Raw genomic sequence first — 16,395 nt, forward strand, 5'->3', positions numbered from 1 at the left:
CTGCTCGAGCCCTGCGCTGGGCCTCCGCCGCACGTGGGCGCACGGCGGGAGGGGCGGGGCGAGGCGGGGCGTCGCGGCCGTTGGGCCTGGTTTGCGGGGAGGGCGCGGCGTCTTTCGTCTCCGGGCTCTCCCGGGCCGTCCGGAGCCTGGCGGGACGGTCGTGAGGCAGGCGTGGGCCTCCCGGGGCCGGCCCGCCAGGTGAGAGCTGGTGTGGGGGGGTGCGCGGGTTCCGAGGCGCGGTTCTCTGTCTGAAGGAGGGATTCGTGAGGTGGGGACGGGTCAGGCCTGTGCGGGGCCGAGCTGGGGTGCGTGAGGGCTGCGGTGCAAAGGCCGAGGGTTTCCCTCCCCTCGGGAAGGGGAAGGGAACATCCTCCCGCCCTCCCTCAGGAGTTTGTCTCACAGGTGCTGCGAGAATGACCATGGCCCAGGCCGGAGCGGTGGTGGCGGCCGCCACGGGAGTCCTCGTCTTCTTCTTGTATGCCTCCATTCACAGGGTTGAGGAGGGGCACCTGGCCGTGTACTACAGGTAGCGTTCCTACTGGAAGGCCTCCGCAGGTTTTTCTCGCTGATGAGATTTGCAGCCCTTGGAGTGCCCTGGGAGGGGATTGTTCCCTGCTGGTTTTTCCTCAGGGTTTTGCCCTGAGGTGGGCAGGCTGTTATTTCTGCTTTCCTGCACCTCTAAGGCACAGTTCTGTACAGAGCCATCGCAGTCCTCAGTCTTTCTGATCCCAGTGCTCCTTTTTCTACCTCTATACAAAGTAGCTTTTCTGCTCATAACTGGGATCTAAAAGCGTGAAGCCTGTGCCATTGGTCCTGCCTACAGCCTTGTTGCTCTCACCTGGGGGCTGTTCCCCTGTCCCAGGACAGCTGGGCACCTGCCTGCTCCTGCCTGGCCCAGTGGCATTGGGAGTTCGCAGCTGCCCTGGACAACCTCTATAGAAAGAGAGAGGATGCTTGCTGGATGCTTCCTCTTCACATTTTAATAAAGGAATGGAGAAATTCAGCCTCAGCCTTTCTGAGTCTTTGGGTTACTTCTGCCATTTAACCTCTTTTCTACACTTCACATTCCCTGTTTTGGGCCAATCCCTTTGTGCTGCTTTTTTTTCCCGTAATTATGAGTGTGTTGAACAATGTGGGCCTTTGCAGGATGCTGAGCATTGGTTGCTCAGAGCTCTCCGCTGTCTCCAACTTACAACCAGCTGTCTGACCACACAAGGGACTGCAGATTATTGCCCTTCAAGTAAGGGGCTGTGCTGAATGTTCTATGGAAATCCAAACTGGCAGAATCACCAGCTGCTGGGCTTTTCCATGACTGCTAGTCAACAACTTAGAGGAAAAAATTCAGTGTTCTGTAGGCTCCCTGCAGTGATGGAAAAGTTTAGCAATATCTGCTATCTCTAAAAGTTGATTTCTCAAAACTGTCAAGTTGCAGCAGGCAAGTGTCTTATTTAGAATCAGCCATTTTATACAGAAATTGTGCTGTTGAGGCAGTTCAGTTTATATTCTCGAGATAGATTGCTCCTTGGCACTGTAGTGACTGAGGTTACAGGCCTGAAGTGACTCTTTGATGCAGCAAATATGGAGCAGGTGAATTGTGTAGTTCCCACTAACGCAGCTGTGACTCCTGGCATTTTGCATGTATTCTCTCAAAGCCTGCATGTAGTATTTTCCATTTGCTTGAGTGTTCTCTTCATCTCTCTCTTTCTCTCTAGGGGTGGTGCGTTGTTAACTAGTCCAAGTGGACCAGGTTACCACATCATGTTGCCCTTCATCACCACATTCAAGTCTGTGCAGGTCAGTGTCTTCTAACTGCAACCCTGTGCAGAATGTCAGCATTTGTTGGGCCTTCGGGTGCTTTGCTGCATGACAATCTGCACAGCTTCATTTGGAGCAGGCGATGCCTCACTCTAAGAGGTGATCTGTTTGTGGCCAGATTCCCAGGAGAGCTGCAGGAAGTAAGAGTAGGGAAATGAGCACAGCTGCCATTGTCTCTCCCAGAGGGCAGTTAGGACGAAGTCCATTTCCTACTTGTACCTACAACTGTCATGAGGGAGGCAGAGGACACAGTTTGGTTCTTTGTGCCTCTGTTATGGTTGTGAGGGATTGAACGCAGCACAGTCTGCCTGGAGAATGGTGTGTGTTTCTGAGCATTGGTTATCTTTTTATTTCAGACCACTTTGCAGACTGATGAAGTGAAAAATGTGCCTTGTGGGACAAGGTATGTTTTTTCATTGTATTTCTTCTGGCGATGAATAGATGTGTTCTCTTGCATAGTTTGCAGTAATCGTTCATAGTGCTGTGATGCAGAGGCTGAAAAGTAAAAGCATAAAATTAATTACAAACATAAATGCATTCATTCCACTTGGAAATCAAGCAGGAGGTATGGGATCGAGTGCACTTGCTGGAATTGATGTTTGCATTTATGCTGATGACCTCCCGACTTTCCTTGTTTTCTTCCTTGCATTACTCTGCTCACCTATTGGTCTGCTTTAGTCTGCCTTCTGCTTTGCATACGTCTAGCCAGAAGCTTCTGGTGAATACAAGTGTTGATTCCAGCAGTGGGCAAAAGTAAATGGTGAACAGAAGTCTTCCCTCTTGGTGGGAGATGACTTGTTTAAACAACAGCTCAAAAAATACATTTCTTGGAATAACTGAGGCATTTTCTGGAATCAACATTTCACCTGACTTAGAGAGAGAGTATGTCAGAAAAAAGCAGCAGTCTACCAGGGTGGCACTTGCCTGCTACATAATTAAGTTGATTCTTGCATTGTTGAAGCAAGCAAAGCAAGAACAGGAGAGCAAGCTGGGTTGGGTTGCAGATCCTGTTCTTTTGATTCATTCACTAGCTAAAGGGATCGCTGAATCTGCACCATCAGGATTGGTGGGAAGTGATTCTTTTTGTTTTCACTGCAAGGTGTTTGCAGTGCTTCAGTTTAGGAAAACAACAGAACGCTATCAGTATGACTTGAATGGTGACACATAGCAACCCTTTTGAAATTCAAAGTTGAACACTGGTGATGACATTAATAAAGCAGAGTTAATTTTGATCTGTTTTGGCCCTTGTTAAAATGAGTTATTAGAATTATTCCTATAGCAAATCATGAGACATCGCTTGAGCTTAAATACTAACATAAAAATCTTGTGGTACCTGGCAGGTTTTAGATCTAAAGCCATTTTCAGGAGTGTTTATAAGTAATGCTGGTGTTCAGAGGTGTTACTTCTAGAACAGTTTTCTGCGTTTCCTTTAATGCCTTTAAATCTGTAGCATTTGGAATCAAAGTCTGAAGCTACTCCATGCCAAAACTGTGAATCCAGATTTCCCTAATAAAATATTAGGAAAAAATCAGTAAATCAATATTTTATAAGTAATTGATTGAAATCTGAAATTTCATGTCCGGGTTCAAAGTTTGTTATGAAAATAGGTCCTGAATGCTTAAAGTACTGTAATGGTGTACTGAACCATCAGACTGCAAGGGCTGATCTTTCTCTTCCACTTTATTCCTATTCTCTGTAATCTCATACATCGGGAAGTTTCAAATGGCTGTGTGGGTGTCCCATCCCCAATTTCTGCCTTTCATGTCCCACTCATGTGACAGTGTTAAATGGATATGTTAAATAGAGATTTTAAAATGCTTTGGCACCAGGTCCATGTTTTTCATAAAACAGCTGTCAGCCCAAAGACTAAAACTGTTTCATTACAGCAGGTAGAATCCACTCTAAGCCATGAAGAAAATCAATTATGTGATTACCTCTAGTGTTTGAGCAAGGTATTCCAAAGAACTGGCTTGAGTGATTCTTCACAGACTATTGTGCAATACAATAAGCAGATTGAAATTATTCTGGTACCAATATTTCACAAGAAAATTAGGAAAGTGGCCTTTTTCTTACGAACTTAATTGGAAAGACTCGTGCTAAATTTTGCACAGGATTTACCATGTTAAGGAGTGGTAAATAGCCAGGATGCAAAGTGTTGATGTTGCCCTAGAATTAGATGTTTACTTGCAAAGGTGTGAGTCTTGGGCTTCTGCTGAAGATCCCTGGCAGGAGTACCAACACAGCACTAGAGGACTGCTCCTCTGGGATGGATCCCTGTGACTGGTCACATGGAGAAATGTACTGCACAGATCACAAGTGGATGTGTTAGGTTAGTCACTTTGTCTCTAAACAGATTAGGTGTAAGCTTTAAGCCTAGTTTTGACACGCTTTTGTTACCCAGCCTGGTGTGGTTGTCTTTGTGGTCTAGCAGTGAGCTTTGAAGGCTTGCTTTTTTTACAGCTTCTTCTGTGGCAACATCTTTCAGTTTTTCCCTTGTCTTCTCCTGGCCAGGCATTAGCCCAAATGCTGAAGTGTATGAGTCTTTCTAAAATGTGCTGCTGACATGCCCACTGGTGTATGTCTGTCTCCTGTAGCATCCCCTATATGTTTTCATTCTGTCAGTAAAACTAGGGACAGTGTTGATATGAGGACCTCAGGGCATGTTCCAGTCCTGCATATTCTGTGGCAGAGGTCACAAATTCAAGTGTGAGAAAGGCTGTGAAAACTGCATTGTAGAGTCATAATCACTGGAGGTGTCCCTGTGGGAGCTGTGCAGTGGGGGTCATTCAGCATTGCATCTGGCAAATAGACTGCTTTTGTAAGCGGGGATGTTCGGAACAGTAGTGAGCTGCTGAAATGGAAAGAGCTTTTTGTCAGCTGGCAGTTAAGCTGTAGATGCCAAAGTGAAGTGGCTAGATTATCATCCCAATTCAGCACACAGTGCTTTTCCAAAATAACTGTCCCAAAACTGCCCAGGACAGTTTTGCTTCTAATATCCCCATAAAATTGATAGACACAAAGGACCCCAGTATTAAGACGTGCAGCACTGCTCTTGCAGGAGATTGTGGTGGAAGAAACCCTTGCTCTCTGCTTTACTTCCTTGTCAGGATATCTAGATGATACAGGATGGTATCTGGGTTTCCCTGTGCTGTTGGAAGTGTCAGAAGGTGACTGGAACAAAGCAGTGAGATGAAAGCAGGTTCAGAAAATTCTAAAAAATATTGTTGGAAATTGCTTGGAATGAGAAAGTCATTTTCTCAAGCATAGAAGGACAGAGTACAGAATGAGTGAGGTGGAGAAAAGTATACATTCCATGCCATTCATAGAAACATGAAATGGCTTGAGTTGGAAGGGACACTAAGGATCATCAAGTTCCAACCCCCCCGCCATGGGCAGGGCCACTAACTTCCAGGTTTGGTACTAGATAGGTTGTCCAGAGCCCCATTCAACCTGATCTTGAATGCCTCCAAGGATGGAGCATCCACAGCCTCTCTGGACAGCCTATTCCAGCTCCTCATCACACTCTCTGTGAAGAACTTCCTCCTGATGTCTAATCTAAACCTTCTCTCCTTGAGCTTAAAACCATTCCCCTTTGTCCTATCACTACCTACCCAAGTAAAAATGTGATTCCCTACCTGTTTATAATCCCCTTATTAATACTGGAAGGCTGTAGTGAGGTCTTTTTGCAGCCTTCTCTTCTCCAGACTGAAGAAGTCCAGCTTCCTCAGCCTGTCTTCGTAGGGGAGGTGCTCCAGAGATGACTTCTCCAGTCATCTTTGTGGCTTTCCTTTGGGCCCTCTCCAACAGCTCCACATCTTTCCTGTATTGGAGGCCCCACGCCTGGCCTCAGTACTCTGGATGGGGCCTCATGAGGGCAGAGTAGAGAGCAACAGTCACCTCCCTGTTCTTGCTGGCCACCCATCTTGTGATGGAGCCTGGGGTACCATTGGCCATCGGAGCTGCAAGAGCACACTGCTGTCTCATGGTCGGTTTTTCATCCACCAGGACCTCCAGGTTCTTCTCTGCAGGGCTACTCTCATGTTCTTCACCCATTCTGAGATTACTCTGACCCAAGTGCAAAACCTTGGTCTTTGCAATGTTGAGCCTCATTAGGTTCACACAGTCCCACCTTTTTAGTTTGACAAGGTCCCTCTGGATGGCATCCCTTCCTTCTAGTTTGTCAACTGCACCACTCAGCTTGGTGTCATTGGCAAACTTGCTGAGGGTGCACTCGAGCCCATTGTTGATGAAGATGTTGAAGAGCATCAGTCCCAAGACAGACCCATGCAGAACACTGCTTGTCAACAGCCTCTAACTGGATATAGTGCTACTCACCACAACCCTCTGTCTATGGCCTTCAAACCAATTCCTTATCCACCAAATAGTCCACCCCTCAAAACCGTATCTCTCCAGTTTAGAGATAAGGATGTGGTGCGGGACCATGTTAAAGGCATTGCACAAGTCCAGGTAGATGACATTGATCGCTTTCCCTCTGTCCACTGGTGCCGTCATTCCATCATAGAAATCCACCATATCGGTCAGGCACGACCTTCCCTTGTTAAAACCACGCTGGCTGTCTCAGATCACCTGTTCATCCCTCATGTGCCTTAACATGTCTTCCAAGAGGATCTGTTTCATTATCTTCCTAGGCACAGAGCTGAGGCTCACTGACCACCCCACTTTCTGCCAGGCCCGTGTTCCTTGAGATCACAAACTCAACCAGGATATGGTCACTGCAGCCTAGGCTGCCTCCAGTCTTAATGCCTTTAATGATCTCTGCATTGGTAGGCACCAGATCCATCAGTACTTCACCTCTGGTCAGTCTATCCAATACTTGAACCAGAAAGTTACCATTCGCTGGCTCCAGGAATCTCCTGGATCTCTTGCAGCTCACCATGTGGCTTTCCCAGCAGCTGGGGTGGTTGAAATCCCCCATCAGGATGAGTGCCTGTGGCTGTGATGCCTCCTGCAGCTGAAGGAAGAAGGCATAGTCAGCAGGCTCCCCTTGATCCAGTGGCCTACATTAGCTCTTCGTTAGTCCTATCCCTCACTCTAACCCACAGGCTCCCAGCCTGCTCCTCACCATTTCTCAGAGGGAGATCCTCACAGTCTATCCACTCTTTAACATGGTGGGCAACTCCCCCACCCTCCCTACCTAGCCTATCCCTTCTAAAAAGGCATTGCCCCTTTACAGTGGTATTCCATCTATGGGAGTTATCCCACCATGCTTCTGTGATAGCAACTGTGTTGTAACTTTCCTATTACAGAGGCTGCCCTGCTGCTTGCAGCAGGTGCTATCTGCTGGCCTTGTTGCCTCGCCTTCGTTTTGCTGGACTCCACCTTTTGATAACTGTGGCTGCATTCCTGTCTGAAGATGTTTCCCTTTTGTTGGCTGAGTAGGAGGTAACAAGGTTAAGTGAAAGTTACTTTACAGGCTTGCTAGAACAGGCTTTTGGTTTATGCGGAGAAGGACCGGTCTGTACAGAAATGGGGTTTACTGAAATCTGATTGCAAAATGCTTGAAAGGTTAGAAATGTTCTGGGTAAAAATTAACTGCAAGTTTCTAGCAGACTTTACTAAAGGAGTAAAAAGGACAACTTGGTTTTAAATGCAGACTGGTATTAGCAATTTCAGTAATAGTTCATTAACACTCTTTTTTTTGCTTCCAGTGGCGGTGTTATGATCTACATCGACCGAATAGAAGTTGTGAACAAATTGGCACCGTATGCAGGTATATCCAGTTCTGTCTCAACAAGCAACGCTGTGGCTGCCTTCAGCCTCAGGCAGCTCTGTCTTGGTTTGCAACACCTTCCGTTATCTGTGGCTTGTTGCCTTTATGCTTCCCAGTACTTAGATTCATGCCTGTGCCTGCAAGCCTTTGAAAGAACCACAAATTTGCAGAGATGAAATCAAGTTCTAGGACTGCTTCTCTCCTGGAGGACTTGACATGTTGGGCTGCTTGTGGCAAGTGCTCAGGCAGTCCTCTTTCTTGGAGCTGAAGGGTGGCAGACCTGTGAAACTCAGTACATACAGCAAAGCCCCCAGGTTCTTGCCTACTCAGCTAATGGGAAAGTTACAAAGGCAAGGCCCATGTGGGAGCCTCTTACATTCTTATTTCGTCAGCTGCCAAACCAAAGATGCAGACAGCTTTTTTTTCATCAACATAGCTTAATGCAAAACCTTTGTGTTACTGATGCATTGTTTATGTTGTAATCGTTGTTCATGTTGTAAATGGAGATCCCCCACCTCTCTGGTGCCTTGTCCTAGTGCTGCACTGCTGTCCCATTGTCCCAAGCTGTCACTTTGAGGCAGAGGCATTGCAGAAAGCAATTCACATCAACAGAGGATCCCTGGCTGCATTGCTGTTGATGAGCTATAATAATTCTCTTATTTCCTCAGTGTACGATATTGTGAGAAATTACACTGCAGACTATGACAAGACCTTGATCTTCAATAAAATTCATCACGAGTTGAATCAGTTCTGCAGTGCCCATACTCTCCAGGAGGTTTACATCGAACTGTTTGGTAAGTGGATGACAGCTGCACGTACCCACCAAGGTCCGTGTAGTCTTCCCGTTCTGTGAAACATATTACAGCAGTCTCCTGTGAGCAAGCAGCTCATGTACTGAAGTTGCAGTGTAGAAACCAGCTTCTTAAATATTTGTGTGCCGCTTCTGTTGGAACTTTAGTCTCTAATGATTCAGAATTCTCATGTGGAGATTTGATTTCAGTCCTTTTCTGCTCAGGGCTGAATTCTAGACATACAAAGTATGTTGTCTGCTATTGTGTACGGAGTCATGCTTATTGCCTTCGCTGTGATAAGTCTTGTTCTCTCCTGTTTGTTCTGTTGCTGAATTAACTTGTTTGCTTTAAAAGTTTATTTCTGACTGCTAGAAGCAAAGGGCTGGAAGAGAGATGTTTGCAGTTCATTGCACTTCTTTAGTTTCTTCACTAGGGGATATCACCCATTCAGGAGTTAGCAAATCCGATGTTCTGCTCCTTGGAGTGGGTGCATACCTGTGTCTCCAAAGGTGTAACATCATCTTGTTCTTTCTTGATTGTCAGAGCAGGAGAAAATGGATTTATTATTTTGGAAGGTAAAAAGCTGCCAGGCTTGTAATGTTAGGAAGCAGTAAATCTTTGAATGCTGTACTCAGACTTGCAAAATATAAATAGTGAGAGGGATGTTTCTTGATAATACATGCAATTTAATCCCTTCATAACTGTGTATTTCAGTGGAAAGACCTTCCTGGAGCTTGGGAGTAACAAAATATGTTTTTTCAGTAGCAAGTGTTGGATTCTGTAGGTCCCTGGAAAGCTAAGGCAGAGCTCACTGCAGGCAGTGGGATTGACATGGCTCTAGTAGGGAAGGACAGGCTTCTGCTGCAAGTACTGCATATGTTTCCTTGATGAAACTGAGATCCATATGCCTTCAACTCTGGTGCCATGACTTTGTCAGTAGTTGAACTTTTCCAGAGGCACTATCATGTGATTCTTATGGCTCTATCCTTGGGAATATTTTCCAGGGAGTATAAAAAGGAAAGCAATGTACTGAACGTTCTCAGAAAGTCATTTTATCTTACACCATGGAAATGTCTCTTCAAAGCTAACTGAATCACTGTCACACAAGGTGTAGGAGAAATGGTGACAAAAGCTATGTGATCTCTCTCTTGTCCTCCACAGATCAGATAGATGAGAATCTGAAGCTGGCCCTGCAAAAAGATCTCAATGTCATGGCACCAGGTCTTACCATCCAGGTAGGTTTATTGCTTGATAAAAGACTTTTCTTTTTTTTACCTCTAATTCATTCACCTTCCAGTGGATCAATGAGATGTCTTGCTTCTGTTTTCCACTTAGGGTGAAATAGTTGTGCCTTGAGGTGAGGTTTGTCAGCTGAAAACTGTCCATGTGACAGTTAAAGCTTCTGAATGTTGTTTTTATGTTGAGGGAGGTGTACAGGATAGATAAATGACCTTTTAGGCCATAGGCAGGGATTGAATTTAGTCCACAAAGAGCAAGAAAATGTTTTTCTTCGAACTACATTTGGCACTTCTGTATAGCTCCAGCATGCCAGTGTAGTTTCTACAAGTACTGAAGAAGAAAAGAGCTGTCTGGCTGCATATGGGGAGAGAAAAGCTTCCCTTTGACAGCATGTGAAGTGCTACAGTAAACACTGTATTCCTCTTCATGGCTTATTTGTACCATAGCCTGCTCTGTTTTGACAAGAGTCGACACAGGCAGTGTCCTACAAAAAATAAAAATAAATGGCATGGCTCTGCTCTTCCTAATACTCACATTAATTTGCACTGTACATTGCACACAAGTTTCCAATGAATGAGCATCATCAGTCAAAATTATCACTGTAAGATAAAAGCTCTTTCTGATCTCAGGATAGAAGAAGAGCTCACTGCTCTTTGCTAGGAAATGCTAATGACGGAACTAAATCTGATCTGTGACATAAGCTGTCCTTTCTCAATGTGCCATACCCAATCTTTACAGTTGGACAAAAGCTGAAGAATATTCTGCGTGCTTCAGCCCTGTCTTAGTTCACAGGACCAGCAGTTTGAAGATGCCCCATAACTTGTGAGGGAAGTGGTTCATCTCTCATCCTTAACAGATGGTGTGATCTTCTCTTCCTGTGTATATTGCTTCATTTCAAATCAGATCTGTGCCCTCATCTCTGGTAAAATTGCACAGTTTGTTGGTAGCTCTTACACTGTGTTCCCTACATTGCATCCAATATCCTGATACAGCCTCATCAGCCCCAGGATAGATGGGAGTACATGTTGGCTTCACCCTACTGCTCAGCTTTTGCCAGAGCAGCCCCAGGGTGGGGGGCTGGGCTTCATTGCCAGAGAGTAGAAGTGCTATTACAATACCAGCTTGCCTTCAGAGCCAGTACTTAATGATCCTTTTTTGCAAAGCTCTTGCTTAGCTTCTTAGTTCCAACCTGTACCACTGCCTTAATATTTGAATATTAACAATATTGATGATACACAGTAATGCTTTTGTGTAGTAGATACAAGCAGATTTTACCTTCAAGTAGATAAATTCTAAGCTAGAAGCAATTTTCCAAGATCAGAGTGTTTTATCAGACTACAGAGGAATCTTTGCCCATGTTTGAAAAGCCATGCTTCTAGAGACTGATCTTTGATCTGGTGGTATTATGGAGATGGAAAGAATATAGACCTGTGTACCCTGCTGTGGCTGGGAATTGCTTTTAGGCGAGCTTTCTGCGTGCAGAACTTCTCCAGGGACTTGGAGAGGCTTTGTTCCTGGCAGGAGCTTAGGAAACCCTTTCACTGAAGGACTGATTCTGATCCGATGTCCCATAAATCCACTTGCTCTGCTTGTTCAGAGGAGCAGTAGTTGTTCCTAAGTGTCCTACTCTGATGCCAGGCTGACTCTTCTCTCCAGGCATGGTGTCAGCCAATTTACTGCCATGGACTGTCTTAATCCACATGTCCCAAAATGTAGTCATCAGCCAGGTGATGCACACAGGCTGGTGATCAGTACTGCCATGCAAATTACTCTTGGTGATCAGCAGCTGCATGCAACGGTTGTGTCCAGCTGCCACACATGCCCTGCTGCTCTCCTATGTCTTTGCTGCAGTTTCTTGTTGCCTGGTAGCTTTTGCAAGCTTTTCTCCTAGAAAAGTAATTCCTGAGCTCGTAACTTTGCCTCTGTTTGTAGTTCTTACTCTTGCCGTTTAATTTATTTGGATTGGTGAGCTTTCTTGAGCATTACTTTGGAATCCGTTGTCTGGTGTTGCTTAAGGAGCCATTCTGCCTTTGGGCTGAAGAACAAAGCTTCTAACAAAGCTGATGAACTTCTTCAGAAGTCTTTTGCTTGATCACTTTGTTTTCTTAAAAACTCAAGAGATAGGAAATACAAATATGAAGTGCTTGTGTGAAAGTGACTGTTGCTCAGCTGTGTGGCACAAGAGGATTGGAAACTGCTATGTGTGGTCTTGGATTAATATGAAGATGTCTTTGTGAAACTGGACGTTTCTTACCTATGCAGATTTCATCAAAATGCTTCATCTAAAATGTACACTTTTTTTTTTATAGGCTGTGCGTGTTACAAAACCTAAAATCCCTGAAGCCATCCGAAGAAATTTTGAGCTAATGTGAGTAGCAGCATCCAAAACTTCACAAATTGGTTCTGAGTGTTCAGCATGAGCATAATACTGTTAGAAAACTCTTACCTTGTGCCCGGATGGTGAGAAGTGTACTCTGCTCATGCTTGTGCATGAGCTACATTTCCTTCAGCCCACTGGCAATAGACATGCTTAAACAGGACTGGTTGTCACTGCTGCAAGGGAATGCTGCTAACATCTGGTCAGCATCTTTTCCCCCAGTCCTCTTGTGCCCTTGTTTGCAGAACTGTTACCCAGCTCTGGTTCATGAGTTTGTTTCTTGTCCTGCAGGGAGGCTGAGAAGACCAAGCTCCTCATTGCAGCCCAGAAGCAGAAGGTAGTAGAGAAGGAGGCAGAGACAGACCGGAAGAAAGCACTCATTGGTATGTCAGCATACTTGGGCTAGAGACAGTTTCCATTCCTGCATCCCATAGGAAACCAATTACAGGACAATGTCTTGATGGAAGCTGTGCCAACGGTTAGTGGGAGATGTAGAAAACAAGTTCTTATGCTGCTGTGTCTTCCTCCTAAAGCAGCAGAGCAGCATCTCTGTCCTACAGCAGGGCTGCTGTAGAGAAGGTCAAGAGTTGACATCTCTGCCAGCAAGACTGGGCTTTAAGCTAAATGCCCTGGAGTAAGAGGAATCACACTTGTAATAGGAATATCGACTAGTTCTGCTCTAGAAGCACTGGGACTGTTTTCTTTCTTAGAGCACAAGCTGGCACTGAGCTGTACAGGACCATAGGATCTGAGCAGAATGAGAGGCAGCGTAGGCAAATCACTTTTGTGTCTGTGACACAGGGCCGGGGTCAGATTGCTGATTCTCAGGCCTTGCAGAGCATATGTCTGAGCTGAGCCTGTTGTGATTGCAGAGGCGGAGAAGGCTGCCCAGGTGGCCAGGATTCACTATCAACAGAAGATTATGGAGAAAGAAACAGAGAAGCGAATTTCTGAGATTGAAGGTAACTGTGGTGCTAGTGTGCTGCTGGGGTTATCTTCCAGCTAAGAGCGGTGGCAGGTAGAGAGACCTCAGGACCAAACTCACAGGTCGTACTACCCTACAAAAATAACAGAGACCACAGTAGCACGAGATTACCTCTCCAAGGTGCCACAAGTGCAGGTCCCTGGCCAACCAGGCTGTCACAGGCACACGAAGGCCAGCTTGTCCCCACGTGACAGGCTCACATGCTCACTGTGTTGTGCTTGTTCACTTGCTGATGCTTCTTTTCCTCTATTAGATGCTGCATTCCTAGCAAGAGAGAAGGCAAAAGCAGATGCAGATTACTACACTGCTCAGAAGCTGGCTGACTCCAACAAGGTGAGCACTTCAAAGCTGGTCAGAAGGTGACTTGCTTAATCTTTTCCACTGCACCGGAGACAAGCGGGCATGTGAACAGCACTGAGAAAACACTTAATTTAGCAGCCCACATCTCAACTCCTAAGAAGTGGCTACCTGAGTTGAAATCTTGACAACGTAGAAACTTGTCTCTTAAGTCTCTGTTTTCTCCTTTTGTAGCTGAAACTTACCCCAGAGTATCTGGAACTCATGAAATACCAGGCAATAGCTGCAAACAGCAAGCTGTATTTTGGCGACAGCATCCCCAGTGTGTTTCTGGATTCTTGTGCCTTCCAGCAAGCTGATCTGAGGACTACCCAAGAAACCAGCCTTTCTCCTCAGGAAATCCAGGAGAGCCCTGCAGACAGCCACTTCAAAACAAAGGGAAATACTGGCTGACAGAAGTGGAAAGGAACCCACTGTAGCTCAGCAGCTCTCCCAGCTGTGAAAGGGGATGTTGCCCTGTGTTTGATGGGGCAGATGCAGCATGTGCGTGGGCATCCTGCCTATAGTTGGCAGTTGGGTTGATTTTTTCTTCTAGCAATGAATTGCAAGCACTCTGCCTCTCTTGTTTCTTCCCTATAAAATTGGTGCTTCCAAACGAGGGAATATCCTGTACTAACAAACTTATACTGGAATATTAAAGGACAGACACCAGGAAAGCCTTCCACAGTAGGTGCGATTATTTAGCAAGCATTATCCTTGAGGTAGGAAACGTGGCTTTTGAGTGCTGTATGTCTGCACACTATTTCCCACTGCTCCTTGCTGAGGCCAAGCAAAGAGTTTGCCTTCGTCTAGCTTGTTACAGCTTTGCTTTGTGGACTCCATGCTTCTCTCAACATGATGTAATTCTTTTCAAGGATTCTGTGTTGGTCAGCAGAGGCTCCCTGATCCTCCTCTGGAAGAGACCCAGCAAGGAGTTTGGTGTGGAATAGATGATTTAAATAGGATCTGGATAGCCATAACCTTTTCCATTCCTGTAGGCAGTGAAACTAGATAATGACTCAGAGGAAGTAGTCTCAAATGTGTTTTTGTAACACCCCTACTCCAAGCAAGAGCCCTGTGCTGGGCGTCCATGGCTGGCTGCAGCATGCTTTGCCTGGATGACTGGGTCTTGCGTTGCACTGTAAGCCAGAATTCAGAGTGCATTGGAAAACTTCAACTGCTTGGGAAGAAGGGGTCCAGCACTGTGAAATCTGTGCTCAGCCTGCAGCATCCCTCTGGGTCTTTTCACCATGGAAAGAGTGCTGACTTTTCACTGCTTTGCCCTGCTGCTAAGTGAAGAGAGAAGGAAGAGCAATGAGAGATGCAAGACATCCTTGGGGCAGAGGACAGGAGTCTTTGTGTTATCCTGCTCCTCAAACATTCTGTTAAGGATCACAGTGAGGCAGAGAATCAGTGCCTGATGTAGCCTGCTCAAGCCCAGTGCTGCCGTGTGCTTGCCATCCCACTTTTGCAGTTTCCTCTGCTCTGCTGCACATCCTGTGTTTGATTCCTCAGCTGCAAAGCCAGGGAGACATCACCATTTCCCAGTGATGCAGCGAAGGTGAATTTGTTCCTATAATCTGCTTTCCTCTTCTATTCCATGCTCTCCTTTGCCTATTTTTTTCTGGCGTCTGTTTTTTTGTGTTCTGTAACAATCTCAGAAGATGCTGGCAAGGACCTGAGCCAGATAACCACGTCCCAGCTTGCATTGCTGCCGCGCTGCCTGCTTCTTAACCTGCTACAGAGCCTGGCTCTCTTCTGTGTGCTTTGGATACCCAGATGTTCATCCTGCTTCCCGGTCCCTGGTGCCATCTTACCTTATGGCAAGGGGAAGAACTTGCTTTGTTTTTGCCTTGGTGGAGCATTTGATCCAAAATCAACAGCTGGAACTTTACATCTGCTATTGATTTCCCAATCACTGTGTGCACATCAGTCCTATTTTCCCTATCCTGCATGGCATGTTTGACTTTAAAGGTCTGCAGTGTCTCTCCTTGAGGAAGTTCAGTAACATACGGTGCCTTACTCTTTCTCAGCTCCTGCCTGACTGCCTCTCCATCTCTAGGGGAGAGCAGGGATGTTTTGACCCTTTCCTTCTTCCAGCTGTCTGCAGACTCCCGGTACCCAGGTGGCAGCATGTTTTGTAGCTGTGGTGATTGAAATGTCCCTGGAAGTATTCCTGGATTTATAGGATTCCCTTTTCCCTGCGGGAAGGGCTGTAAGGAGCCAGTGGAGCCACGTCCTTGACCTGCTAGCTCCTTGCTGTTGCTGGTATGCAACACTGACTTTACAGCAGAAAGGCAGCCTCTCCTTGTCACAGTAGCAGCCATTTGGGTTGATGTTTAAATAGAAGCTTTTTGAGATCAGAAACGTTTGGTGGTGTTACAGACTCGCCTACAGCACTGCCACATGTTGACATCAGGCCACAGGTAGGTTATGCCAGCCTGGAGATGCCAAGGAGCAGGAGCAGCAAGGAATCCTGAGAAGCAATACCAAGGCAGCACACAACAACCCCATACGGGGAGAAGGGAAGTTGGTGCAGAAGGTGGTGGGCCTTAGCCCTAGGCAGCATTGTCAACCCATCTCCTGCCACTGCCCAGATGGAGACTGTCACCTTGGCTAAATGTCATCCTGTGGTTGGAAGTCCTGCAGCAGTGTTTGCATGGGGCTCAGTGCCGTGTGCAGGAACCTCTCTTGTCCTCATCTGCTTGCCGTGCTGTCACTCCCAGCATCCTGAGCTGGTGTGAGGAGTGAGGTGCTACCTGTCTGCAGCTGGTAGCGATGGCCTTGGCTCCTGGTCAGGGCTACAAGAGCAGAGGGAGTGTGGATGTAGTGAGGAACATGGGTTTGAACCTGTTTTGCTCCTTTCTCTTTGCGTACTCTTGTGACTAAGAGGGGTTTGCTACTGGATCAGCAGCACCTTCTTAAAGGAAACATGATGCATATGTTCAAGTTTACATGCACAGTGTTGTGTTCTTTTGATAAAAACAGAATAAAACTATTTTGGTACCATTTTCTTGGTGGCTTTGTGTGTCTTACGGCTGGTGTTGCTGCCTCTAGTTGGGTATCTACCCATTCTGCTCTCAGTGGACTCAGTTTTACAGCATGAGCATTCTTCCCCATC

General features: G+C 46.1%; 1 protein-coding gene across 5 annotated transcripts; it reads left to right on the top strand.

Annotated features, from left to right (window-relative positions):
• Positions 1 to 65: 65 nt before the first annotated feature.
• On the top strand, positions 66 to 16,283 carry ERLIN1 (ER lipid raft associated 1). Of its 5 annotated transcripts, none has more exons than NM_001031223.3 (12): positions 66 to 198; positions 403 to 526; positions 1,713 to 1,794; positions 2,172 to 2,218; positions 7,485 to 7,546; positions 8,215 to 8,340; positions 9,499 to 9,572; positions 11,886 to 11,944; positions 12,245 to 12,336; positions 12,826 to 12,915; positions 13,192 to 13,271; positions 13,470 to 16,283. In NM_001031223.3, exons 2-12 carry the CDS (start codon positions 414 to 416, stop codon positions 13,686 to 13,688), a joined length of 1,044 nt encoding a protein of 347 aa, NP_001026394.3. In that variant the 5' UTR covers positions 66 to 198; positions 403 to 413; the 3' UTR covers positions 13,689 to 16,283. The 5 variants fall into 5 exon arrangements, with proteins under 5 accessions (NP_001026394.3, XP_046798802.1, XP_046798803.1 ...); XM_046942846.1 differs by having other exon boundaries at positions 429 to 526; XM_046942847.1 differs by lacking the exon at positions 403 to 526.
• The last annotated feature ends 112 nt before the right edge of the window (positions 16,284 to 16,395 follow it).

Source organism: Gallus gallus, chromosome 6, assembly GCF_016699485.2.
Source record: "Gallus gallus isolate bGalGal1 chromosome 6, bGalGal1.mat.broiler.GRCg7b, whole genome shotgun sequence".
NCBI lineage: Eukaryota > Metazoa > Chordata > Aves > Galliformes > Phasianidae > Gallus > Gallus gallus.